General features: G+C 48.5%; 7 protein-coding genes across 7 annotated transcripts; 6 read left to right on the top strand and 1 right to left on the bottom strand.

Annotated features, from left to right (window-relative positions):
• Nucleotides 1-395: 395 nt before the first annotated feature.
• DFJ58DRAFT_842747 (uncharacterized protein) lies at nucleotides 396-2,114 on the top strand (the record flags this gene model as incomplete). Its single annotated transcript, XM_041392872.1, has 5 exons — nucleotides 396-509; nucleotides 793-848; nucleotides 913-1,822; nucleotides 1,872-1,997; nucleotides 2,046-2,114. The coding sequence occupies 5 exons, from the start codon at nucleotides 396-398 to the stop codon at nucleotides 2,112-2,114; spliced, it is 1,275 nt and encodes a 424-aa protein (XP_041242354.1).
• A 400-nt stretch (nucleotides 2,115-2,514) lies between these two features.
• On the top strand, nucleotides 2,515-3,188 carry DFJ58DRAFT_889370 (uncharacterized protein; the record flags this gene model as incomplete). The annotated part of the gene is made up of 1 exon (XM_041394714.1): nucleotides 2,515-3,188. The coding sequence occupies one exon, from the start codon at nucleotides 2,515-2,517 to the stop codon at nucleotides 3,031-3,033; it is 519 nt and encodes a 172-aa protein (XP_041242353.1). The 3' UTR covers nucleotides 3,034-3,188.
• DFJ58DRAFT_459058 (uncharacterized protein) lies at nucleotides 3,140-3,578 on the top strand. The gene has a single exon (XM_041380493.1). It carries the CDS (start codon nucleotides 3,279-3,281, stop codon nucleotides 3,501-3,503), a length of 225 nt encoding a protein of 74 aa, XP_041242352.1. The 5' UTR covers nucleotides 3,140-3,278; the 3' UTR covers nucleotides 3,504-3,578.
• Nucleotides 3,579-8,841: 5,263 nt separating this feature from the next.
• Nucleotides 8,842-10,291, bottom strand: DFJ58DRAFT_716973 (WD40 repeat-like protein; the record flags this gene model as incomplete). Its single annotated transcript, XM_041384289.1, has 5 exons — nucleotides 8,842-9,213; nucleotides 9,267-9,343; nucleotides 9,385-9,842; nucleotides 9,896-10,002; nucleotides 10,052-10,291. The coding sequence occupies 5 exons, from the start codon at nucleotides 10,289-10,291 to the stop codon at nucleotides 8,842-8,844; spliced, it is 1,254 nt and encodes a 417-aa protein (XP_041242351.1).
• Nucleotides 10,292-10,798: 507 nt separating this feature from the next.
• Nucleotides 10,799-11,482, top strand: DFJ58DRAFT_795406 (uncharacterized protein). Its single transcript, XM_041390523.1, has one exon. The coding sequence runs from the start codon at nucleotides 10,874-10,876 to the stop codon at nucleotides 11,363-11,365; it is 492 nt and encodes a 163-aa protein (XP_041242350.1). The 5' UTR covers nucleotides 10,799-10,873; the 3' UTR covers nucleotides 11,366-11,482.
• Nucleotides 11,483-15,016: 3,534 nt separating this feature from the next.
• On the top strand, nucleotides 15,017-17,250 carry DFJ58DRAFT_906696 (interferon-inducible GTPase-domain-containing protein). The gene is made up of 4 exons (XM_041395024.1): nucleotides 15,017-15,407; nucleotides 15,459-15,813; nucleotides 15,877-16,805; nucleotides 16,868-17,250. The coding sequence occupies exons 1-3, from the start codon at nucleotides 15,223-15,225 to the stop codon at nucleotides 16,801-16,803; spliced, it is 1,467 nt and encodes a 488-aa protein (XP_041242349.1). The 5' UTR covers nucleotides 15,017-15,222; the 3' UTR covers nucleotides 16,804-16,805; nucleotides 16,868-17,250.
• A 4,753-nt stretch (nucleotides 17,251-22,003) lies between these two features.
• On the top strand, nucleotides 22,004-22,674 carry DFJ58DRAFT_746697 (uncharacterized protein; the record flags this gene model as incomplete). Its single annotated transcript, XM_041387482.1, has 4 exons — nucleotides 22,004-22,016; nucleotides 22,073-22,118; nucleotides 22,173-22,493; nucleotides 22,548-22,674. Coding segments are annotated over 4 exons (391 nt in total), but the record flags the coding sequence as incomplete, so codon positions are not given.
• Nucleotides 22,675-26,618: the final 3,944 nt, after the last annotated feature.

Here is a 26,618-nt window from a genome sequence, read left to right as displayed (position 1 = left end):
ATGGAAAGACTATGGAGAATGATGGTGACAGTATTCGCGACGCGTACATGGCCGTCATGACTGCGCAGCGGGATCAATGTGGAACGTTCGACAACATAAAGGTTGAGCAATCCTCCGAGCGGAGATGTGCTGATTCAGTTGATAAGGTGAAAAATTCACACGGATCAATTCCGTGAAGCTGACAAGTGAATGAGGGACGAGGATTACCGACGTTAACGTGCTAAAAGGACAAAGCCGGTACGTATAGGTATCTCCCCCTATTCGATGTTTCGTAAGCTCGCGACGATGAAAATTCCATCAGACGTTTCCGGGATTAAAAAGGAGAAATTGGTGTGGACTGGCCCATCAATATTTGGATTGACAGTACTGAGTTGAGTAGACTCGATGCGGCTAAAATGGACCAGGTAACTGTAGAAGAAACGCAGGCAGGAGTCATGCGGAGAATTGCGAAAAGCACGGAAGGGCCCGAGGGTGCCAAGGATGAGTATTATGTGGACGTGGGATGCTATGTAGCTGGGATCTGAGTTGAGATCTGACGGAGACCGGTAAACCGGAGTGAACATTGTTCATTGATTACCAACGTTGCCAGCGCAAGGATATATATTTTAAGAGAAACTTTGTGGGTTGACGGCGGGAAAGGCGCGTAACGGAAGCATGTCTAAATTTGGTAACTAGATCTTGATCGATCGTGACCCCGGAGACTCCCTCTGATCCACAAAATCATTCATTTAAGAGTCCAAGAGAGTGAGGACGTTGCATTTTTTTTGCCCCCAACATGATTCGTACTAACAGCATTTTGCTGAATTCACCTACGCAGTCACCAAGACTATCCCCCCAACAACTACCGGGTTCATGTCCTCCTAGTAGTTGCTCATCCTCAGAATTGCATGCATACACTCCACGTCGTATCAGATTCGCTCCTCTACCAGAACAGAATCTGTCCATCGACACGACAACAACCATAACACCAACACCACCATCACCTGTAGCACCCATAACAACATCACCAGACCTCGAATCAAATCAAAAATCAAAATCTTCTTCCTTCTTCCGTCACATATTCAAACGCTCATCACCAACAAGATACCTTTCAACTGACGATATCACATCACGTATCCTTGGTCGCTCCACCACTCATGACATCGGTTCACCTCTAACCCGAACCAGTTCATCATCATCAGCACCACCTCTCCAGCAGAAATCTCCATCTGAATCAAAATCACGCTCCTCAATCAACTCAGCCGGTTCAGGAGGTGGTCGTCATACAGCATCACAACACCGTTTCACTGCCCCATCTCTCCCCACGAAATCAGGTAGACGCATGCTCAACGGTCGCGTATACGGTTCAAAACATAATGCAAACCCCTTTGCGAACGTTCGTGATGAGCCTGAATTCGTAGAATGGGGTTACGGCGGTATGGGAAGTGTAAACTGCAGCAGCGACTCAAAATATTCCGTTTTGGCAAAGGGCGCTCCCGCTTTACTTTCTCATAGTCAAGCAAAAATCCCTGGACCCCGTGGTGGTGCTGTAGAACCCGTGGAAAGGAATGATGGCGTGGGTGTCCCATCCCCAGATGACGAAGATGACGGCAGTGGTATGGGTTGGGTAAAGAAAAGGAGGTTGCAAAGGGAAAGGGAACGTCTCGCTAGGGAGAAAGAGGCCGCCGATACAGATTCAAGGCGGACAAGTACCGACGGATCTTCTGCGATGGGCAGTACAACCACTGATCTATCCACTCTCGCTACCTCTTCAGCCCCTACAACCCCTCCTAGCACAACAGATATTCTCCCACCCCCAGCTCAAGACTACATCTTGGAGGCTGTCAGATTGAGTCCTACCCATCATCACCACAAACGCATCCCTCCCGTAGTCGACACTACACACTCCCAAGTCGAGCCTGCCAAGGACAGCCCAAGCACAACCAGTGAGAGCAGTAGATGAAGGCGGCGCTCCTAAAGAGGAAGATTCAGACGAGAGCGAGGTTGAGGAAACAGAGGTACGTCTCTTATCTCTCCCCTGTCTCACCCGTCTCACCCTCTATTAGGATCACCGAAAGACATCCTTAGGTGCTGGTGTCGAAAAGATAAGCAGGCACAAAGAGGCCGTGCATTGACGTGCCTGTCCTTAGAGGACCCAACCTCCTCCAGTATGTTTCGCTGTCCATATCCCTTGGCTCTCCCTCTTCTTGTCCATATCGTCCATTCGCTCTATCCCCGTCATCACATCATCGCTCAATCCCTGTACATATCCTCTTGCGCCGCCCCATGATGCGTCTATCCTACCCATCACAGCCCGCTGTAATACTACTACCTTGTCCCTGCGTATATCGCTCTTATTTTCTACCACTCGTCCCGGATGCCATGGGGCATACCGCCGTCCTCACTACACCGGCGCCGTCTCTCCGATATCTCTCGCCGATTATCATGGAAGGCGGGCATTGAAGTCCTCGTGGTCTGATTAATGGTCGATTAAGGTACTTCTCCTCCATATCTGATGCGCAGCTTGTACTGAAAATGGTCCATCGTCCTCGCAATAGTGCCGTTTTTATCCTCGTATGCGATACTATTTTGGTCCTTGCATCTAGCGTCAATTTGATCCTCGTCTCGTGTCGTCATCCTTCTTCATCTCCGTTCGGTAGTATTCGCATCCGACGTGCAAGACCTCTGTTGGGCGTTGGGCGTTCAGAACTAGAACCAGAACCCGGTGTTATCAGTTCATTTATCAAGTACTTTGACGACTTCTTACCGGCCGATGTTTCGTCGACATCCCCGGGCAATCATCATTATCTCCATCAAGTTGAGATTTTCTATCGAATCTCCATCTCCATCTCTGTCCTCGACTCCAACTGGGGAAAGGGTTCGGCTTTATGTTTCGAGCCCGGATTGGCAATGATACCGTCAGCGATAGCTTTTGTCTCTTCCCCTTCCATCGCAAACTCCCCCCGCTCCATCTCCATATCTATGCTATATGCCCCGATCAACTTCGACATCTCAATCGCCACTCATACATCATGTATCCCTCTACATATCTAGCTTGTATCCAACAACAATCGCATTACCTGCTTAACATGGGTATCGCCGATGTACGTCCTATTTAACATTGCATGGATCCTGATAGTGAAGCTTATCGCGCTCATCTCTTACAGTGCATTCGTCTCGTCACTGTACTGTAGTGCTGAGAGGAGCCACGATCGCTCCCGTCTCGTCTTGTCTCGTGCCATGCTGTGCTTTGATTTCCAATCGCTTCATCTCATTTCAACTTGACTTTTTATTTCATCATGGATTATACGTCCCAATGCATTAGTATACCCTTCAGCAGTTTAGCTCCCTCTCATCTCATCTCATCTCGTCTCGTGTTGTCTTTTCTGTCTATCTTTCTTTTCGCCGTTTGTTCTATGATGATGGGGTGTTGGTCTTTTGATGTAGATACCTGGGCCGGATCTTTGATCTACTTGGGCCCATCAGTCGGGAAGGGTTTGGGGTTGATGCATGTTGTAGCGTAGATCTCATCACGACGATGAGAATGCATATTGATAACATACCATACATAACACAATACATCATACTTCGTGTCACTGCGCGGTCCGGAAGATGTACCTCCAAGTATCATGCGTGAAAGATTTGTATCCAAGGTGATCGTAGAGGCCCATATGCATTGCCTGCAGGGTACAAGACGCCTTTCAGAAGTCATGCTATACATTTCGAGGCGTATTGATTTAATAAGACGAGACGCGAAAAGAAGACGCTCATGTCGATGATCCAGACTCCAGAGTCTAACATTATTATTATACTATCTACTAGCTGCATGCTCAATCGGGTTTAGGACAAATGATCCACTTGAAACTCCTTTTAAAACTTTGAAGCGATGCGCACTCGGTTATAGTAATACTTGATATGAGAAAAGAAGTGTCTTTGAGTTCGTAAGTCTAAGATTATGCTACAGGGTAGGACCAACGCCTGAAAACTTTGAAGCGGGCGTACATCATGCCTCGCGTAAGTTTGAGGCCTAGGAGCGAGGACCCGCGGTATAACGATGATGATGACGAGGTCTTCACTCTCGACATGGAAAAATAAAACATTTGAAGCGAGTGTAGAACGTACATTACACCTCGCGTATTAAGTTTGAGCCGCGGTATAATGATGACGAGGTCTCGATTCTCGACATTGTTGTTCTTGAAAAATAAATAAGAGATCCGAGATTCATTTGGTTTTATGTCCGGCGTGTTGGATATTCGAACATTGGTGACGTGACGCTGTTCGTTTAGTGTCGGTGCTGTAACTTGCCCGGGAGTCCAACGGAGTTAAGGAGTTCCTGGATGGGCACATGCATGACGGGAGGATGAAAGTCGTGTTTGTACGCGTCCAATTAGAGACGGCAAATCTAGTGGTTGTGCAGGCAGCCCGATGATCGCAAGGTGCTACGACTTCAAAGGCTCCGAGGTCGGTAATGATGCTGAGCGCTGATGGATATGTGACGTGATCAGTTATTGAACGTTCAGTGCTGCAAAGACCAGGTACTATTGAGCCGAGGAAGTGCGTGTATGTGACATGACGAGAGGGATGAAAGTCGTTGTCGATATCAGCTGCCGAGGAACTGGGACGCGTCTATGTCACCAGGAAGTGCACGGGATGAGGTATTGGTCGCGTGCTAGGTAACTGCAAGGGTCTCCGCGGTGACGTGACGTCACGGTGGTCAGCTATTAGCCTATTCGCCTAAATATTGAAGTTGAGTCGAGTGGAGTTAAGGAGCTACGAGTTGACACTGTAAGACGCCGACGACTTCGACTCTTGAGGACTTCGAGCGCATGCAAAGATAGCATTGATGAGTTTCCGCAAGTCTCAGATACGTCGTTGAGATAAGACCACTAGGTTTACAGGGAACCCAGAAAACAAACGCGTAGGCAACGAGGATTTTAGGTTTAGCCTCAACTATAACGTTTCGGCTGTTTCCGAGTCGAGTTCGTCGACCACAAAGTCCGACAAGTATATCTAGTGGTGCTGGAATTGCAAGGTGTTAGGACCTCAAAGTCTGGTTGTCAAGAGGAGAGGGACCAAAGAGGCAATTCGATATGGCCAGAAGTTCATTCAGCCAGTCGAATCAGCCAGGGGCAAATTCGGAAGGTTGCAAACGAATAGCCAAAGTCAGTATGGACATGAGGAAAGGCAACGTCCAATCCAGAAGCGCAAGGAGATAGCAAATCTAGTTGCGTTAGTCCCATGCCAGGTACAGCTAAGAGTTTCGAAGAATTCTGGACGTGTGTATAATGGAAGGGATCAAAGCCCCTGTCAACGTTGACTTGAGCTTGAGCATATATAGGTCCAGCCCAGAAGCTTACGCGAGAGCACGTTGACCGTGTGCCAGGTAATTTAGGACCCCAAGTTGCAGAGGGTGAACCGTCATCCCGATCTTAGAGGGATTTTTGCCCGACGAGAGCCTTGAATAACGTAGCTCGACACACCGCCCCTCCCGATCTTATACGCCTATCTTGGTCCCTCACCAGATTGACTATACGAGTCTATCGCTGCCGGCGGGATTTAGCCATTTGCTGTAGTTTAAATTATTACGCGGGGTTTGGATGAGGCGGAGGAGCGCTCAGTGAGGGATTTTGGCCATTAAAAATTGCTGTGAGATATGCTAGTTCGGATTAAGATTGGACGTGGTGCGGGGTTTTCGCCGCTTGTGAGTTGCGGGGTAGAAGACCTACCCCAGCGGCTGAAGCTCTGGAGGGATAGGGGGGGGCGGATGACTGCGCACGGACAATGTTCGTAACACCGACGGGGCGGGATACGTACACCGCTTGAACTGATCTTGTAACATCCAATCACGACAAGCAGTCAATACGCTATGCCCATAATATTATTAAAAATCGATTTTGGAGTGGAATGAACAGGATATACTCACAGATGACGGGCTCAGTGGGATCAAACGCGGGCCGTTCCGCAGCGGATTGACAGTATTGCTGTAGAGTGCCGTACTTAAAGAAGAGAAGTATCCCACCGGCTTAACAAGCGTTGCCTTCGATTGATAAGATTCTCAGGGAATTAGGCACACAGCCTGGCGCTGTCAGATTCTTCGTGGGTTAAGGGCATGAGATCACCTGATCTGAGCTGAGGAGGATCATCCATGAACACAATCAGCTAGATTAATCTTTCGCTTACCTTGTTCTAGATAGAACGTGTGAGGATACTCGTTGGTAAGTATCATGTGAAAATATTGGACATGCCGTCATCTGTAAGCCACAATGCCAGGCTGACATGAATCGTATGAGCTCAGCAGAGCTGATTGATTAGTACTATTGCACAGGGGCTGATTAATCTGTGCTTGCATGAACACACGCGTCCTGATAGATACCACAAGGCTAGTAGGGATGCATTAATATACACCCAAATGAAATGAAACATGCATACGATAGGCAATATTATGCAACATGACTCGACACAAGCGAATCAGGACCTTGGACACTTGCAATCCGGAAATCCAATTCGAGTAGCCTAGATCCTTTGCGGTGGTTGCGAGCCACGACGGAAGGCACTGCCCGTATCCTATCGATCGACCAGATAGGCATCTCTCCAAACCGATTATTTGGTAAACTGTTGAGATACTACTTCATGGTGGTGTGACCGCATCTAGACCACAGGTCCTGGCAGTTTCAATGAGTGCGCCCACATGCGCTGCATTTGGCACATGAAGTTAGGCATTCCCTGACCAGTCGGATTCAAGGATGTGTGAACGCTACCCTATCCTGATAGCCTCGTGGGTAAAGCGCTGGCCGCTCGCCGTGGAGGGCTGAGGTTGAGGTACCCTATGCTAAAGCAGCAATAAGCACAAAAATATCCGAGATCACCGGTTGCTCCCACAAGTATGCGCGCCGGACAATACCATGTGATACTTCGTGTCTGATGATGCGTACGTGAACCACAAAAGAGGATAAGTTACCCTCGTGGCGTTTCACTGACTCGGAGCTTTACTAAGAGTCTAGATCTTCATGATAAACGTATATGAAGTATAGTCAATGTCGTAGCCGAGTGCCACGTAGAGAGCTGGCGGTCTAGTCGATCGGAGTGAGTGAACCTGTGACAGTATTTGTGATTCTCAGACAGCAGACAATATGAAAGTAGAGCTTAAAATTGCTCACAGAACTCTAATCTGGCTACAATGTCTCTAGCGTCCCGAATCGACGTTCGTCATGCTGTAAGTCAAGCTATATTTGACTCGTCCAATAATATCGTGTTCTGATGTCATTCTCCGCCGTGCTGTTGCGCCAGCGATAATGACAGCGAAGAGCCGCGCGCGTCAGGATGACTCGTATGACGAAAAATATGGCACGGAGAAACAATCGTCCGAGCTCCGCAAGACCAGGTAGCCCGAGGACATATCGGTTTCATGGCCAAACAAGTATGAATATCTGCAGTAGTTTTGCCAGTGAGAATGGAATTAGATTAGATTGTCTTGCATCGGGAGATCATGAAGCCCCTCTGCCCAGACAACATACATGAAATGTGTTTCCTGGCGTTAAGCATGCCTCCGTCTGACTTCTGTGAATGCGACGCGAGGGCAAATGCAGTCCGACAGCAGTTCGCGGAACGAGGAGCACTCGTTGTCAACCAAGGCATAAAGTGTCAGATCTCATCTTGTCACGGAAATAGCAGCATGAAATGACGTGCGGGGTAATGTCGACTGGGAGAAAGCCACTGAATTTGGATAATGTTCCGACCCAGCCCAAGGAAGGAGTGTCGCCCGGTCTTGGCACGATCTCCTCTCACATGTGGTAGACACCAAAGATGTTTGATAGTGGCCGCCGTATGCCAAGTCTTTCTGCAACGAGATAACACGCGTCGGCACCCATTGGATTTTTTCTCGGGCACATTTCGCCCTTGGGCAAAAAGTGATGAAGGTCTGTAGATCCATGCTCGTGCATCCTCGAACTCCCAGAATCACGGGAAAGTTACAACTCCACGATGCCCTGGATGTCAGAGGAGCAACTCACGAACCTGGGTTCGATTGAACTTCCACAATACGAGAGGTAAGAGTATTGGGTTTGGGACCAGCGGCAGCTAGCTCAGCATCACATTCTCGTGTCTATTTGAATGATGGCAAAGAAAGGAGCAAGGGCATGCGCGGTGCCACAGGGGTTTCTAGTACTGATGATCTTGATGCAGCGCGAGGACAAATGGATAGGGGACTGCAGGAGGTTGATATTCATTCGTTTCATCGACACGATGTCTTGATAGGACAAAGCCACCAGTGAGCAATGTGTGAGCGCTTGAGCTCCTATCTGTTGGAAGGTCGGTCCAAATCGAGTCAATTGACTCCCAGTGCGTGGAGATATTCTGAACGTAAACGCACGAGAAAGGACTTTGGAAAGAAAATACCACAAAGAAGGAAGCAACACGGTCCGCGCAGCGCCTGAGAAACATCCTGGTGCCGATCACTTGAATGCAGCGAGAGTACAAATCAAGGTAGACCGGAGGGTGATGTTCATTTGTTCCATTGGAAACAAGATCTCGATAAGAAAAACCAACATATGGTACTCCTCGGCGACGTGTGCATGTGAACTCGTGTCCATCGGAAGATCCATCCAATTTGAGTCAACGGGACCCAAACATACGAGAGAGAACTTTGAACGAGCACCGATGTCCGGGCAGGACCTAATTTCAGTGATTGAACCAAGAATTCCCCTAATAGAAGCAAGGCATTCGAGCGTGCCTGGATGCGAGGACAAAGAACATGTAGAAGAGACCGAAGGTTGATGTTCATTTGTCTCTTTTTTTTTACTGATGTCCAACCTGGCGAATCCGAGTCGACCCAACTCCACACAGTCGTATTTTTTTTCACCAATATTAAGATCCCCCATCGATTCTCCACACCTCCATCCCCCCCTCGCCTCCAATGCCTACCACATCTCTCACCCAGTCCACCGCAAGGACCTTCATCCCATCCCAGACCCTGAAGCTGGTCACAGCACTTTTCGTGCTCCGAAGGTCCCAAAGCCGTGCAACACCATCATAGGCACCAGTTACCACCTGCTGCTTTCCACTCTCAGATGTAGCGATGCAAGATGGAGTCGCGGGGTGCATCATGATACCTGTGGAAGACGAGAGGGATGAAACACGGAGATCGAAGATAGACACGGTGCGGTCTGTGGATGCACCAAGGAGGATATTACCGTCCGGTGTTTCAGCAAGATCGAGCATCGGTCGCTCAGGGACATTCTGATTAGGGGAAGTATTCAGCTTGACCCGGGCGGCGCAAAGACAAGACTTACGATAGTGTTGATGCACACGCCACTCTCGACGTCCCAGGTTCGAACCGTTGAATCAAAACCACAGCTGTAGGCTTTGCCTTTTGCATGTTCGCCGGCGGCAAATAATGCTTTGACACACGTGCGGTGTGCGATTTTAGCACTGCTATTGGTGCTTTCCGTTTTATGTCTGCAGGAGCGATCTTACGCCGTTTTTTTCTGTCATCGCCGCGGTCCAGAGGTACTTGATGGTCATTGGGTATTGAGGTATCCCAGACACCGATGAGGCCGTCCCACGAAGAGGTGAGGAGGTGCGAACCAGATGCATCAGTAGATATTGAAGATAGTGGACTGGTGTGTAGATGTAGAGAAGTCACGGTGGATGCACTTGGACCCTCAGAGCCCAGAAATATGCGGGTGAGACACGCGGTGAGGTCATGCGACGAACTTGCTAGAATGTGAGACTCGGTTTCCGTTGACGGTGATGGTACCACGCAGACAGAAGTGACGGGTGCTTGGTGCACGGAGATATCGAGGAGGGGTTTTTGAGAATAGTCGAAGAGACGTAGGTGACCGTCATATGATGATGTTACGAAATGCCTGGGGTGATAATTTAAGGTTAAGCGGGTGGATTGCGAAGTGATGCAACATACTGAGGTATTCGACATGATACCGAAGACACCCAGTCCTCGTGGGGAAGCTCAGATATGCGTTGAGGAGGCATAACACTTTCAAAATACTCGATTTCTAACGTATCCTCCTACCACGACGTCAGTCTCTCTCTCAAACCAACTTAGTCACTTTCTCACCTCCCCGACACCCTTCTCTGCGCGCCATTCCAATAGGGACGTTCTGAGGATCTCGCCATGGACAAGGAAGTCGAATGGAATAGGCTTGGGGAGGTCGAGTGCTTTGTTGATGAGCTGGGAGAGCTGGTAGCGTTTCCAGTCCAATGGGATCATAAATTTTTGGGAAGGGAGTGCATAGGGCGTCTGGGTCGTAAATACGACAGGATGTGAAGGCACCGTGGACGAAGACGAAGACGCCATGATTGACGCGTTGATGGTGAGCGCGATACCTACGCCAAATCCACAATATTTTTTGTGGCAGTGCACATCACTGCCACTGCAGGTCACAGGGCCAGGTGCAACTGTCACAAATTCTACTAGGGTACAGATCATGTTCGAACACCATCTCATATGAATTCCAAACGCTTTGAATCCTCCCTAAGGCCTAATGATCGAGATATGCATATGAACGACCGCCATCTGCGTACAGGTCCTGAGGTGCTACATTTCACTTCTCACCTTTACAGTGCTTGTCCTCCATGTTCGTACTATACTCGGGAATAATGCAGTGTGCATCTTGTGTTTGTCTTGTATTGCCTCTAATCATTGTTCTAATTTTAGTTCTCAGAAGCAGTGTGAAGCATTGTCTCACTTTGTCAAGCCTCGGCCCCACCTTGTCAAGTCTGATGCAACTACCGAGTCTGTATTCTGCACTACTAAGTCAAGCCCCAGCCATGCCATGTTGGGCCTCGTTCAGACTGGGTCAAGCACCATTCATACCACAATAAGTTCTCCCCAGCATCTTCTCAGTCTCCGTGCTAATATCAACCTCCACACTTACCTATGCCGCATCAAGGCCTACTTGTATGCCGCGTCAGGACTGGTGTTACTGTGCACTCCGCCTTAAATGCCCCATCCGTCCTTCGACTCATGAGATACATTTACAGTATTCTTTTGCTTCAGAAGCTCCTTGACAGTTCTGACTTGAACCAGTGGGGTGCGGAGGCATATCCCGTGATAAACTACATCTTGCGATCAAAGAACCTAGATGGTGTGAATGCATACGGATTACCATTTTGTAGCGGTATCTCATCTCACGAGCTGCATACAGTTGGTTCTCTGAGAATATTCCTGGTGCTTCTGGTCAAGTCGAAAAATGGCTTGCCTTTGGCGCACGCTTTCACTCTCGTTGCACGTCGAAAGGCCGGTGATTTCAAAAAAAGCCACCAAACTCAGAATGAGGAATGGAACAACAGCGAGCTGTTGAAAATGGCTTGGGCTAACCTCATGATAAGCTATCCTGCTGACAGCTTCCAGAATGTTCGAGGATTCTGAAGAAGCAGGACCTACAGGCAACCAGCGGTGGGGTTTGGATGCTGGTCAACATCTCAGGCAGTAGAATATGTATCCTCATCTTCAAACGAGTTATCTGAGGTCGTAGCTCCTTTGCTGCCAGCTAAAGAAGAAATTGCGCCCGTGAAACGTCAGCCTTCATTGCCAGTTGAAGAATGTGTGCCCGTTAAACGTCGACGTGGTCCGAAGAAGGTTCAGAGGAGGAAAAGAACAAAGTCATTGGCTGATGTACGTATCCCTATAATGAATAAGGTTACATGTAACGAAGGGATGGTCATGAACCCGTGCAACTTGATCTGGAAGTCGAACATAGAACAAAGGAACGCTTGCACTGCCGCATCCGAATCAGTTCACTGACGTTGGATACAAAAACAAGGCGCAGTACTTGACGTGTGACTGCCTGTTATAGGTCTTGTCATGGTGAGCGCGGTGGTCCTGGCTTCCATGTAGGTGTGGGTTCGACCTCCATCGTACAAACATCGAGGGAGGGTTTCCTTGAGTGGATGGTGCAGTAAAACAGGCGATCATGGCGAGGGATAAAAGGGGGATGGCGCATTGGAATGTTTAGGGATGAACGAATATAATTGTTTGGACGTCATGCTCACAAACGAGTTCTTCAGTGGTTTGAATCAAATGGACCAGCATTTCCTCATAGTTTCCATTTATTGCGCTCAAAAATTTATTGGTAACGCCGAATACATACTGCGACGAAAATTTTGCCCAGACCTATGTCTCCTTGAAATCCACTTCGGGACACTAAATAACCATATAAGTACTGTAACGAGGCTTGGAATAGAGACTAAAAAGAAAATTCCCTGCTCCTTACAGAGCACCAGACAACCGTTAACATCTCCCGTGTTACACACCATTGCCAGTCAATATATGCACGCGCTCCTGGAAAACGATTGAGGTCATGCCAGGTGCTGCATCGGAGTCGGTCACGAGCTTGGCGTGATATTCTCTAACACCAAGGATCAGGCGGGATCCCAGCACAGGCATCTGCACCACCCTCGCAATCTGAAGAAGCCCAACATAAATCTGAGTGCCCAGAGAAAAACTCTGTAGCAATGGTGAACCATGGTCGTATGTAGAGGTAAGTGAAAAATTGACATACCGTTAAGAGTGTTGGAGACAATTCAAGAACGAGGGTGAAGCAAGAAACAGCAACAAAGCTAGCATGTCCGATCCTTTAGCGGAAACGAAAACCCATATTCACAGCATGAACTCACCTCGTAAAGTAAAGCATGTGAGTTTCGATCAACGCCGTGAAAATGTCCCTGAAAATCCCTCCTTCCGAATGTTGTCGCAGTTCACGGAAGTGTTTTACCGCAATCCAGACTGTAAGAAACAGTGCGAGGACCTCCCACACAGTGGAGACTATCCAACCAATGACAAACAGATGTGTGACATATTCCGGATCGCCAATCGAGCACTGATAAGTGCCAGAGAGAATGAGTTCCTCTGGTATTCATCGATGAGATGCATATTTTTTGACATTGACAATTAAGCGTACCCCCTGAAGTATGTATCGTCATCATTACGGCTACCACTCCGACGAAAATGTTGCTAGCCAGGAAGGTGACAATGAAGAAAATCAGGACTATTCTGAATCGTTGATACATGGCATGTAACCGAGTGATGATGATGACTTGCACCATGTTTCAGTCTGGTCAACGTCACTGAGGTCTCGCAAGTGCCAAGCTCACCCGACAACATTGTAGATACCACAGCACTTGTCCAACTTCGTCCGATGTATATGATTAAGCCTGACAAATCCAGTCAGTGACCAGCCTCGGGTAGCACACACTCCAAACAGACTCACATCTGTGGCAGTATAGTGTGGCAGTCATTAGTAAACCGAGAAGTTAGTAAGGAGCCACACCCACCCCTACACGGCGCCACTGTTAATTGGAGGGGAATAGCATACATCTGTACAGGAGACTCACTGTATCTGTCAGCGAGATAGTCTGAACACTGCCTAGATGTCATTGGTCAGAAGAAGCAAAGACAGCGAATGTACTAAGGAGACGTGCTCAGGCTGATTATGAGAGATAGGCGATTAGCACAACACCGATTGTTTGACCTTCCGAACATACGCAGCATATAAAATTCCAAGGTAGCGCACCTGGGATATTTTCAAGTCAGCACAATATGACAATCATGACAGGCAAGCTACATACACCGAGATACATAATCGTCATTAGGGACCAGCGTTGCCTCTGGGATTAAGTGTATTTTCATTTGTGTTCCTCTGATATGAGACTCTGCTCACCCAGACCAGCTCGACCTATAAAACCATTCTTAGCGAAATGGCTGCTTCGGTACTGATAGCATCAACACACCTCTTGTCCGAATGTAAGTGCTGAAAATACTTGTAGGCTATCAGCAGTCCTTTAATATTATCATGCTCACCCCAATCATACATTACTCCAGCAAAGGCGCCAACTGCGAAACCGCAGTCAAGGTTAGATTGAGACATCGGCGACAACATCCGACTGCTGCACACGAACCTGCAAAATAGCTTTCAAAACGAAGATAATTAATAACCGGCCACCAAGTGGGATCATTTGAGATTATGGTCATATTGGTAGAGAATGGGGGGTAGTAGGTGAGTAGTGAAATTGGTGGTTGTATGATGATAGCGTTCGAGCTAGATATAAATAACGCCACCCGGCGTCATGATATAACAGTGTCGCTCGAATGAATCAAAGCAAATGTTGGCTGTGAAGGTGCACACTGCAAAGCACTTAGACAAGTTAGCAGGGCCGTCACGCGCGGGATGTTCGAGTCTGGAAATGATCGAAGAGCTGTCCATGGTTTCTAGGGAAACGCACAACGATAACACCTATTTGATATATTCGAATTCAGTGAGATTGATGATTTCGTTGACTCGGATGAAGTAACTTGTACCAGAGATGTAAAGAGGATAAACTGGCGTCAAAGCGTCAAAGAAACTAGCCATGCTCCTGATTTGAGTTAGGGAAGACTCTCCGTCACGGTGGATGCCGAGTGTAGGCTATTAATGCGTCAGCTACGCAGAACTTCAAAGAAGGGAGGTATCCTCGTGTAGCACCCAGACTAGCTATTCACGCGCACGCTCAGCTCGTTATGAAATGGAAGACATGTGAGTCGAACGGTGTGTTTGTGTCGACTGTTGGTCATAAGGCTTTGGATTGGTCGAGGTGTATGGAAGCATACCGTGCCTGATTCGGTTTAATGAGAGAAGGAAGCACGATTAGCTGGTACATCATATTACTGGCCTGATCGATGAACGTTTGAACTACTTCACCTTCTAATACCTGCTTGGCCTCCCCGCCTGGTACTACGTTTTTGACGAAGTCACACGACAAGTAGGCTGTAGCTGCAGATAGATGTCCTATCCATAACTCGATAGTGATTGATCACACGCGACTCACACGAGATGCTAGGTGATCATCGATTGCCCAAGATAGCACGAAATTAGCACGGTCTCCTACGTACTGACTAGGGGGTTGAGAGACTGCAGGAGTCAGACGTCAATGCAGTGGCTTTGATCATTCAGAAGCGACGGAATATCTATGTTGAGTCACAAGGATCCGTAAGAGTGGACAACGTGCATGCAGATGCCTGGACCAGGGCAGTCAGTATCTCGATCTCAGGTTACAGGATCCGTACCTAGTAGCACCCAACAGCTGGTCCCTAAAAGAAGCACGGTGTCCTTGTACGAGCGCGTACCCTTTTCAACTCTGGAGGGTTGTTGACGCAGAGGTTGATAGGGCAGTGTTTAATTTTGAAAATTTGAAAGGGCACTAGTGGCGTCGACGCAAAGATTTAAAGGATACTTCTATCCTGCCCTTCACATGCACTTGGCGCAACGCATTAGAAGCTATGTGACATTTAACTGGCTATTAGGTCCATCTCATGCTCGCCTGGCTTCCATCTGGATAAGTATAAGATCCCTGCTTGCCCTTGTCTGTCTCTTGTCTTCCCTGCAGAATTCTTACCACTTGGATGCTGCATTTGCACTACTGCAATCCATACAGAGGTGAGCGAATCTTGAAGCTCTGTACCGCACAATTGATTGATCCTCGTCTAGGTCGTATCGGACGTACACGGAGAACACATTCCACGCAACCCTTCTGAACGTCAAGCTTTCCCCCATTTATTTGCACTGCATGGGCCCAGTTGCTTCAGCACTCCCTTTTGCAGTCCATACTGCAATTGATCACCTAAGTTTCATTCCGGGTACTGCAAGATGGAAGCAATGTAGAGCAGAACAGAGGGCAAAGGAACTAGAAGCACAAGCGCATGCTGCGAGGCAGGAAGCGGAAAAGGCGTGGCACAAGGCAAATGAGGCGGAAAGCAGAGCTAGGAGGGCCCAAGAAGAGGCCACATCATCACAGGAACAAGCCGGAGCTGCGGAAAGCAGATCTAGGACGGCCCAAGAAGAGGCCACATCATCACGGGAACAAGCCGAAGCTGCGGAAAGCAGATCTAGGACGGCCCAAGAAGAGGCCAAATCATCACGAGAACGGGCCGAAGCTGCGGAAAGAGCCAGGCATGAGGCGGATGAAGCATTGGAAATTGCGAGGAGACGCCAGGAAGAACTGGAACGAGCGTTGTACGAGGCTGAAGAAGCTGTTCGCAGAGCAGATGAAGCAAGGCTTGCGACTGAGCGCAAATGGTTTGAAGGAGTTCGCCCCGAGCGCCGCCCATCAGATCAAGAAATTACTCAGATGAAAGCCCGCTATGGTTACAGCTCAAACTTCATTCACCTCGCTGTTGTTGGCTCTGCTGGAGCTGGGAAGTCATCCTTCATTAATGCCGTCCGTGGCTTGTCCAATGATAATCCTTTTGCCGCTCGTACGGGGATTGTCGAAACTACCGACACCGTCACAAGTTATCCTGATCCACGTCCAAACTCCCGGATCATTTGGTATGACGTTCCCGGAGCAGGCACACCAAATGTGCCTGATTGGCAGTATTTCAACGACATGGGACTCTACGTCTTCGACTGCATCATCGTCCTCATCGACAACCGTTTCTTGGAATCGGACCTCGCCATTCTCAGTGCCTGCCAGCAGTCCAGTACCGTTGAGGCATTCATCGTTCGCTCCAAGTCAGATCAGCACATTAACAACATGGCGAACGACAGGATGCCAGGTTTCGACCCTTGTGATCTTGACACTGATGACGAGACACGTTCTCGTTTTTTGCAAATCAAATCTGAAGAACGGAGGAGCTTCATCAACAAAACGAACGAGAATATGCGGAAGAACCTTGAGGACAAGAGCCTCACTCCTCAGAGGGTCTACATCGTTTGTAAGGACGCCATGCTTGCGAAGTTGAAGAATGTGCGCTCTTCAAAGACAATTGACGAGGCAGAGCTTCGGAATGATGTCGAAGAATGTGTGCGTAGGCGTTTACAGTCAGGGCGTTAAAAGTAAGTCAGATTGTCTTGCTCAATTGTCAACGGGATTGTTAATTGCTGTTTCTATCCTCTAGGTGGGCCCACACTGAGCCCTGCAGGACTGACAGCCCCATTGATACCTTTTTTTGGTCCTTCGTTCGCTGGTTTTGATTTATTTTCTCGTGAGCCGTCAGAATTTCTACCCCTTCCCGGTCCCCCCAGTCCGATACTTGTTGCGTTCTCGACCCTCGGAAAGTGTCAATTCGTTTCGTCACATTGTGAACACCTACCATTTTGATGATGAATGAAAGTCAAGAGCGAGCATCTCTCTTTCGTTCATCCCCGAGCTCACTGCTCAAGCACCGAAGATCTCTTATGCACATGTCAAAATTAATGACAGCACAAACGGGTAAAATGTCGGATCCAGTGTATTCCATCTAGCGTAAACAACAGATACCACAACATGCAATGATTGAGGATGACCAAGAGCGTCGTGAAAACAAAGGCAACCCCAGTTTGCGGAGTCAGAATGGGCAGTCTATTACGACACTGTCACAGAGCACCTGACTGTCACCGTTCAACTGGTCACATCAGAACCAAGGGTACCCCGTCGGTCGGCTCTTCGACAATATTATACTGTGTCTACAGTAGCAACTCGGGAAAACAATATCAACACAGTCTTGTCCTCCGTTCGTCTCTGCAAATAGACATATCGTATCTCTTCACGTTCTCGTCCTCAATAACGCTGTGTACAATTGACTGTGAGTTGAAAGGGATCCTTTCGAAGGTTGAACACGGTCTGTGCTAGCGTCGACAGCCATTAAATATAGTTGCATACGCGGGTCACAAAGGGAAACCGTCTTCGATTCACTGTCCACGACGAACGGTTCGGATGGAACACAGAGTCGATGCGGGGGATCTGGCAGTGGCTTTCGAATTGATGAGTTGGACTTTGACGAAGTCCCCGACGATGCAGCGTAATCGCGCGCGCGCTCCTGACCAATCCCTTTTTGACCAATTAGGGCCTTGGGCACGAACCCTGTGACCTGAGATCGAGATACCGATTGCTTCGATCGATAGCTAGCACTCAGGTGCTTAGACAGTCCGAGTCCACGTTGCCCACTCTTTTGGATCCTTGTGACCTAACACAGATATTTCGAATTATCAAAGCCACATCCGCGTCTAATTTATAGCAACTCTTCGTGTATGCCTCATGTGGTAGGACCATAACCCATTGCCCACTGAATCTAGATAGGCCGCTGACTTCAACTTGGGCATTCGGTGACCGAGTTCACACACTGCAACCATTATAAGGCTACACCAACGTTTCTCCATCACATTTGCCTTCCCTCATGGATGCTTCAAAGATAAAAGAGAAAATCGGTCGCTTTCGAATCCTCGTTATAGGAAGAGCGAATGCAGGAAAAACTACCATCCTCAAGAGAGTTTGCAATACACGCGAGAATCCAGAAATATACAACAGCACCGGGAAAAAGGTGGGCCCATCACGATGCTAGTAGGAGGATGGTAGTGATGACTGAGCGATGGACATCAGATCGATGCCACGGTTTTGACGGCTTCCACAGAGGTGGCATGTACTTTCAATAGCTGGTAACATGAACTGATGCGTTCTCAGCGCGGAGAGCACGATATCGAGAATGAGATGGTGTTTCGAAACAATCCAGGTTTCGTCTTTCACGATTCACGCGGGTTTGAAGCAGGCGGCGAATCCGAATTCAACAAGGTGAAGGCATTTATCGCGGGCCGTTCAAAGGAAATCAGATTAAGGGATAAACTCCATGCTATCTGGTAATTATAGTCGATCAATTGCGACATGCGCTACCTCACGTTTCTAACCCAGGTACTGCATCCCGATGGACGAGGCAAGCAGGTCGTTCACCCAAGCCGAAGTCAAATTTTTCTCTCAATGCGACACTGGAAGCAGTAAGCTTCTATATCTGATTATCGGTGATGATCAACTGATTCACAATCCTCAGTCCCGTTGATAGTAGTGTTTACTAAATTTGATGCCCTCTACGACACCGCATACTCAGAGCTGAAATCGCAAGGAGCATCGATGGAAGAGGCTGAAGAACTGGCGCCAAAGCACGCCGAAGAGTCATTTGCGATTGGGTCACAATTGAAGTTTCTATACCATTCCAAGGATATTCGACACCCTCCAAAATGCCATGTATGCCTTCCAAGTAAGCTGTTGATTGTCGACTTATGAATCTGATATATGATGACCGTTGGTCTATCAGATATGGACAAGGATGATGCAGATTGCGGGCCACTCATCGAATGCACAGCTGGAACTCTGGATGATGAAGTGGTGAAGCAATTGTTCGTCTCAACCCAGCAGACCAACTTGGAGCTCTGCATGAAAGATGCACTTAAGAGGTAAACACCCACTGTCTCGTGTACCTGCCACGAGCGTTGGTGACTGATATCATCCAGAACACTCCTGGTACATTTTCACTCTGCTGAGACAACATCATCTGAGGGTTATGAGGACATAATGATAAGGAAATTGTGCGCCTGGTTTCCACATATTTCTGTAAGAGTATCAGAAAGTTAAAAGGTTGCACTCATTTACGTTAGCGTTTACCTGCAGGCAGTACGTCTGTTTTGATCCACTGTGGCATGCTGATCAAAGGCATTATACACTGTTCGCAGGCTGTGAGTGTGTCGATCCTCCTTCGAGCTCCAGCCATGCTGATCGAAGTCGCTGCCCACTGTTTGCAGCTTGTGAGTGTGTCGATCCTCCTTCGAGCTCCAGCCATGCTGATCGAAGTCCCTGCCCACTGTTTGCAGCTTGTGAGTGTGTCGATCCTCCTTCGAGCTCCAGCCATGCTGATCGAAGTCGCTGCCCACTGTTTGCAGGCTGTGAGTGTGTCGGTCCTCCTTCGAGCTCCAGACATGCTGATCGAAGTCGCTGCCCACTGTTTGCAGGCTGTGAGTGTGTCGATCCTCCTTCGAGCTCCAGCCATGCTGACCGAAGTCGTTGCCCACTGTTTGCAGCTTGTGAGTGTGTCGATCCTCCTTCGAGCTCCAGCCATGCTGATCGAATTCGCTGCCCACTGTTTGCAGGCTGTGAGTGTGTCGATCCTCCTTCGAGCTCCAGCCATGCTGATCGAATTCGCTGCCCACTGTTTGCAGCTTGTGAGTGTGTCGATCCTCCTTCGAGCTCCAGCCATGCTGATCGAAGTCCCTGCCCACTGTTTGCAGCCTGTGAGTGTGTCGATCCTCCTTCGAGCTCCAGCCATGCTGATCGAATTCGCTGCCCACTGTTTGCAGCCTGTGAGTGTGTCGATCCTCCTTCGAGCTCCAGCCATGCTGATCGAATTCGCTGCCCACTGTTTGCAGCCTGTGAGTGTGTCGATCCTCCTTCGAGCTCCAGCCATGCTGATCGAAGTCCCTGCCCACTGTTTGCAGCTTGTGAGTGTGTCGATCCTCCTTCGAGCTCCAGCCATGCTGATCGAAGTCGCTGCCCACTGTTTGCAGGCTGTGAGTGTGTCGATCCTCCTTCGAGCTCCAGCCATGCTGATCGAAGTCGTTGCCCACTGTTTGCAGCTTGTGAGTGTGTCGATCCTCCTTCGAGCTCCAGCCATGCTGATCGAAGTCGTTGCCCACTGTTTGCAGCCTGTGAGTGTGTCGATCCTCCTTCGAGCTCCAGCCATGCTGATCGAAGTCCCTGCCCACTGTTTGCAGGTTGTGAGTGTGCCGATCCTCCTTCGAGCTCCAGCCATGCTGATCGAAGTCGTTGCCCACTGTTCGCAGGCTGTGAGTGTGTTGATCCTCCCTTGAGCTCGAGGCATGCTGATCGAAGTCGTTGCCCGCTATTCGCAGCGTGTGAGTGTGTTGATCCTCCGAGCTCGAGCCATGCTGATCGAAGCTATTGCCCGCTATGCGCAGCGTGTGAGTGTTGATCCTGCGAGCTCGATCCATGCTGATCGAAATCATTGCCCACCGTTCGCAGGATGTGAGTGTGTTGATCCTCCTTTGAGTTCGAGCCATGCTGATCAAAGTCAATTGCAGACTGTGAGTGTGTTGATCGTCTATTGAGCTCGAGCCTTCCTGACCGAAGACATTGCTCATCCGTTAGCGGGTGAGTGTTCATTCTGCATTGACGGCGAGCCTCGCTCACCAATAAGACTACCGACCTGCTGATAGATTGTGAGTGTGTCGATCGCCCGTGGCTCAAGCCTTGCTCACCGAAAACTTTTCCGGTCTGCTTACAGGTTGTGAGTGTATTCTTTACCCAGTGGCTTCGAGCCTTCCTCACCATTGCAACTGCCAATTTGTTCACAGCAAGTGAGTGTGTTGTTCCTCCATTACACCCGAGCCTTACTGAATAAAGTCGTTGCCCATCCGTTGATAGGACGTAAGCGCATTGATCCCTCGTTGAGTTCAAGCATCCCTGACCAAAGCAATTGATGATCTGTCGGCAGGAGGTCGGTACATTGATCCTCTACCGACCTTGAGCCACTGACTGAAGAAATTGTCGATCCGTCGACAGCTTGTGAGTGTGATCATCATCTGTCAACCTCCTTCCTCATCGATGCAATCATTGATCCATTGTCAGGGTGTGAGTGTATTGATTCACCGTCGCCCTCACGCCATACTGACCGAAAACATAACATTGCTGCTCCGTTAACAGGTTGTGAGTTGGTCGATCAATTATCGAGCTCGAGCCGTACTAACTGAAGACATCGCCCATCCGTTCACAGGGCGTAAGCACATCGATCCACAGCCGAATTGGAACATCTGACTGACTAATGAAATTGTTGATGCCTGTTAACAGAGTGTGAGTTTGTTCATCTGCCATCGAGCTCAAGCCTTGCTAACTAACGACATCACTGATCCATTGACAGTCCGTGAGTCTCTTCATCCTCATTCGAGCTCTGGCTTTGCTCACCAATGGGACTGCTCATCTACTGATAGGATGTCAGTGTGTTGATCCTCCGTCAGCTCAAGTTTTGCTTACCACCGAAATCGCGCATCCCTCAATAGATAGTGAGTTTAGAGCCTTGCTCGCGAACGACATCGCTGATCCGTCAATAGGACGTTAGTTTCTTTATCCTTCTTTTGACTTCGGGTCATGCTGACCGAAGATGTTACATATTGGTAGGGTGTGAGTGTATCGGTCCTCAGCAAAGGTGGACGATTTTCAGCTTTCTATCATGTTTGGACCAGCTTCCTCTAGAGAGTTGTGCAAAGATACGGTCTAGGTTACTTTCTGTGGTATGTTCAATTGGTTGCAGATTGTACATACATTTCTGATCTTGCGAATGTGCCAGGCCTCTGGCTCATCACCCTTGGAGAACATTGTTCAGCTCAGTTCTGGTGAATTTTGAGGCTAGTGTATTGTAATGAATCTGCTTATTATTGATCATTTAGCTGCTGTCATTATATTCGAACACTCTTTCTACATTTTCGACAAGCAGCGCTATCAGCAGCAGGTGTCTGTTTACCCTGTTGATGTCGCTCTTGAGCAGTATATTGCGTCTCCACATGCAGCTGCTGTCAAGGACGCTGTGAGCGCTGCCTTTCAGGCGTATCAAGAAGCCATAGAGACTTCTGTCTACACTTCTAAAGGAAAATCGCCCACTCGGAGGGCGAAGTTACTGTTTGAACGCTTGCAGCGGAAGGACAAAAAATCTTTGGCGAAAGCGGAGTTAATCAATACTGTTCTTGAAATCGCTCTAAATCATCGCCTGCGTATGTCTGACTGTCATGTTGTGGCAGTAATCTCACTGATCTACTTGTCTTCAGCAAGACCATAATGTTAGGCAATGCAACACTTGAACGTAGATGTTTCGGTTTGGAGTGGAGCTGAGGTGTCTTGGCTGTGAATGCGGTTTTCTTGAATGGTCTGTCGAAGTAGTTCAGGAGGTGTAACTGTACGAAATGGTTGTATGATCAAGCAATGTGGGTTTTTCTGGTATGGCGTATACATGTTTGAAGCAAGCCGGTCACCCTAAGACAGTCGAGACGGTGGCGAGCTTGATGTACCTCAGATCCCAAGTACCCGTGGTCAGATTCAAGTGGATTGAGGTCGGGTATGTTCCACGTATCATGCTGCTCCACAGCCTATCTCGACTTGCGTCAATTTTTTGAAAAGAAATCCAGTCTACTGTCATTCCAGAGTTACATTCTATTGAGGACATATTGAACGTCCCTGACAATGCCAGTGACACCAGCTAATGGCTAAGACTGGGTTGTTGGTGGATAATAGTCTTCGAAATCGATGGACTTCAAGTAGCAGACGCACCTTGAAAGTTTTCGTTCTTTGAAGGACAGTGTGCAAGTTATTATGGCTCTAGATTATGGAATCAAGGATGGATAACCTAATTTCTCATACGTTAAGCATGTGCGTTCTGTGCACCCCAGGGCACACGATTAGAACTCCATCGTTCGCACTTTCACTAAACAATGAGTTCATCGACTGCGTGCATCCTCTGGAGTCTAGATGCATGAGATGACGCCATCGTGGAACAAAGGAGACGCCGACTTACAAGATGTCTACATCAGATCCAAGGAATTTGAAACGCTCGATGTCACTTTTGTTATGGTCTTTAGTGGGACCTTATTATCACTGTGACTATTTCATGCGTGTCTTGTAAACAAACAAGAGTGTCTAAAGAGGATCGTAAGAAAACACCTGCCTGTCTTATCAGTCCAACGACTGAATCCCATGTGAGAACCCGCTGCAGCCAGCGGCAAGGGTGTCCATCGCTAAGTGTCAAGATCCCGGTGTGCAATTCAAGACAGGAACAAATTCTCATTCTTTCAACGGCGTCGAGTCATGCGGACACAAGGGATTGAAGAGCTGTTGGCAGTCAGCGTATCGCTTTGCAGTCGCGCCACGCTGAAATATCCTGGGACTGCCTTCATAAGCTGGATGTGGAGTGATGGTGAAGTCTACCTTGTGGGATGAACACGGGAGCACGGAATGAAAAAATGTGCGTGGTGGGGAGACATGCCAGCTGCTGGCATCATCCGAAATAATACTCCCAATGTACACCACATTATCTTCTGCTGTCCCTTCAGCGTATCATGCCATGACAGTGGAAGCGGTAGGTGAGTATAACCCTCCGCGAGGCTCCACCTGGCGTGCCCATATTCCAAACACTGACGTATCTGATGAAGAAGACAAGCACGAAGATGCCTGCTGTCGAGCTGATGGCGATGAGTATTGGCTGAGCGGCACAGACTGGATAGGGCCCATGTTTTCTAACTGTTGCTAAAGAGTTGTATTTGTTTCACGCGAACGCGGGCGTTGGCGCGGGCCATTTGTGGTGAGATCCTGCGGGTGGATGCTGGGAGGGCGGATGTAGGGAGAGCCCTCCCGTGGATGCGGAGGCTTTTGTAAACTGTTGGTGCTGTAGATGACCTTGCTCGTTAGAGGATTTGAGACACGATTTGTTTGCGTATCAAGAGGGGCTGGAGGGATGTGAAGGACTTGGGACTAGGGTTGTATGTGGGTATGGGCGCTGGATGGCCGGTAGTACTCGCTTGCACGAGAGTTTGGGTAATTAATAAATGAACTGGTTTTATTGGACAGGTATGTGACGTGTGAGTAAGATTATGGATTGGCGGGAGGAGGTTGACGACTGAACTCGAAGGACGGGAGAGTTCAAAGTTGGGCGCGAACCCTCGCCCCGTCGGACTTTGGACTAGTACTAGAATAATGCAAAGTTCGAATAGTAGTACTTGTAATAATCATGATGTCGGAGTCCATTTCAGGGGGCTCAAGATTTGCTCAGGATAGGAATTTCGGGGTGGGCTGTCTGATTGGGATGATCCAATTATAGTCACCGTTGATGTATATGCGGGTTCTGTTGATCAACTGAGGTGTGTCGAAGACTCGAAGGCTGGCAACATCGAAATGATGTCATATCCACATAAGACTGGGAAGATACTGGACAGTCTGGCATGTCGTTTGACGATGAGCAAGGAGATTTGTTGTACAAGTTCCACTGGTGGTCGATGGATGGATGTATGGTTCTGTTGCTTCTATTGACGTTATTGAATATTCACGGTGGGATGTGCGAACTTGAACGAAAGAAGCACGATCCCAGAATTTCATGGAGCACCTTCGAGGTTCGTGCTCTCGAGCTTGCAATTGCTGTCATTGAAACCACACAGAGGTAACATTTTCCCAATCACATGACAGACCCCCGGACAGCACGCGCGAGGACGCGCGCGGGGGTTTCGACATTTTGCCACTAGTACTAGTGAAATCACATTCGAAATGTAATCTAGAGCGCTCCAGAGCGTTCCAGGCTAGTGTAAGCTCGTTGCTTACCTGAGTTCCCATAATCAACATAAATACTGTCCGAGATAATCAAGCTTGAGCTTTGATTATCACTGCCTTTTGGCCTAACGGTCTGGGCGTAACTGTTAAGGGACGACAGTCTTAACTACTTACAGCTAGGTCTAGAATGCTCTAGCCAGGTCTAAATCTGCTTTTGACTGAAATTTTGCAAAAGGTAAAATGTCCAAACCTCCGATATGTTAGTCATCCTGCCCGCCTCCGTGTCCCACGCATACTTGTTACAGTTATAACTTACACTCCCAGCTCTGAGCCGGACACGATACCTACCGCAAGTATCGATCGGATGAAGGTCCGTCATGATAGTCACTACCATATTTTTAACATCCGTTACGGTGGACGCTCACCGTGAACTTTGAACCCTACCGTGTAGTACCTTCGTTGGCGCGGAATCAACATCAATCAAACACTCACTCTCGGCGTGTGTGTCGATCCACGGCTCACCAGTGATCCAAGCGATGCAAGGTGTTGCTACTATGACCCCGCGATGCTTGTCCTCCCGTCATAATAGTAATACGCGTCTGTCAACGGCTTGCCTCATATAGAATTCGATTGCGGTGGTCCCACAACACCATCATTCACTGATATGTTTCAAATACATAAACGAAGAATATGGTCTTTCAAGCCCATCATACGTCGTCTGTAAAGCTCGCAACGAACGAACGTGGCGCTTGGAATGATAAGATGCGTTACTTTTTCGCCGTTTTGGTGGAGCTTGACAGTGTTTAAATTGAGCACCGGAGTCATTGAACGGATTGTGGGTTTCCTGTTCCATTTTCGTAGGGGTGCGTGTACTGAGCGATCCGATATACTTCGCACCATTATCCTCTCTTACCAGACACCCGGGACTGTATGAGGTTTAGTGCCCTACCTTTTTAAGCCTGCACCTAGGTCATCACACATGTGTTCCTTGACGGTTCCATTAGTGTCATGCGCCCCTGCACTATTGTACGCTGGTCAACGTACAATGTCAAACACGTTGCCCCGCTTGATTGGAATGTGACCCTTAAACGCGTCTTTTTACAGTGCCTCACGGAGGAGCGAGGAATAGCAACATCCTACGGGGATTTCCTCCATTAGAGACCATTAGGCCTCTGTGCTTCCAAAAATTCTGCAAGGAAAATTTTGGGCCGCTGGCAGTTGCGCACAGTGGACAGGGTCGATTTTTGGCTTGATTAAAGGTCATAAACATTCGGTTTGTAACACAACCATGAACATACACTCGGACTTATTGCATTAGTACGTACAGATTGAGCCGTTCCGGATCAGAGGAGTTGAGATCTCTTTTGTTGACCTCATGCGCCCGCCTAAACCAACAGATCGCTTGGCAGCCGAAAGACAACAATTTATCGACGGTGACACCCTATCAGGCTATGGAGCTCTGGATATTTATCGATGGAGTCGCACTCCCGCTGCACAGACACGAGGCCAAGTCCCTAACTAAGCCCTGCCTCTACTTCACTCCTCGTGTTTTAGATGTGAGATTGAGTTGCGAATTCTGGTTTCAT

This window comes from Suillus subalutaceus (assembly GCF_016647625.1).
Source record: "Suillus subalutaceus strain FC151 chromosome Unknown DFJ58scaffold_76, whole genome shotgun sequence".
Classification (NCBI taxonomy): Eukaryota; Fungi; Basidiomycota; class Agaricomycetes; order Boletales; family Suillaceae; genus Suillus; species Suillus subalutaceus.
The sequence above is the reverse complement of the archived record's forward strand: the minus strand, read 5'-3'. Positions and strand labels throughout refer to the sequence as shown.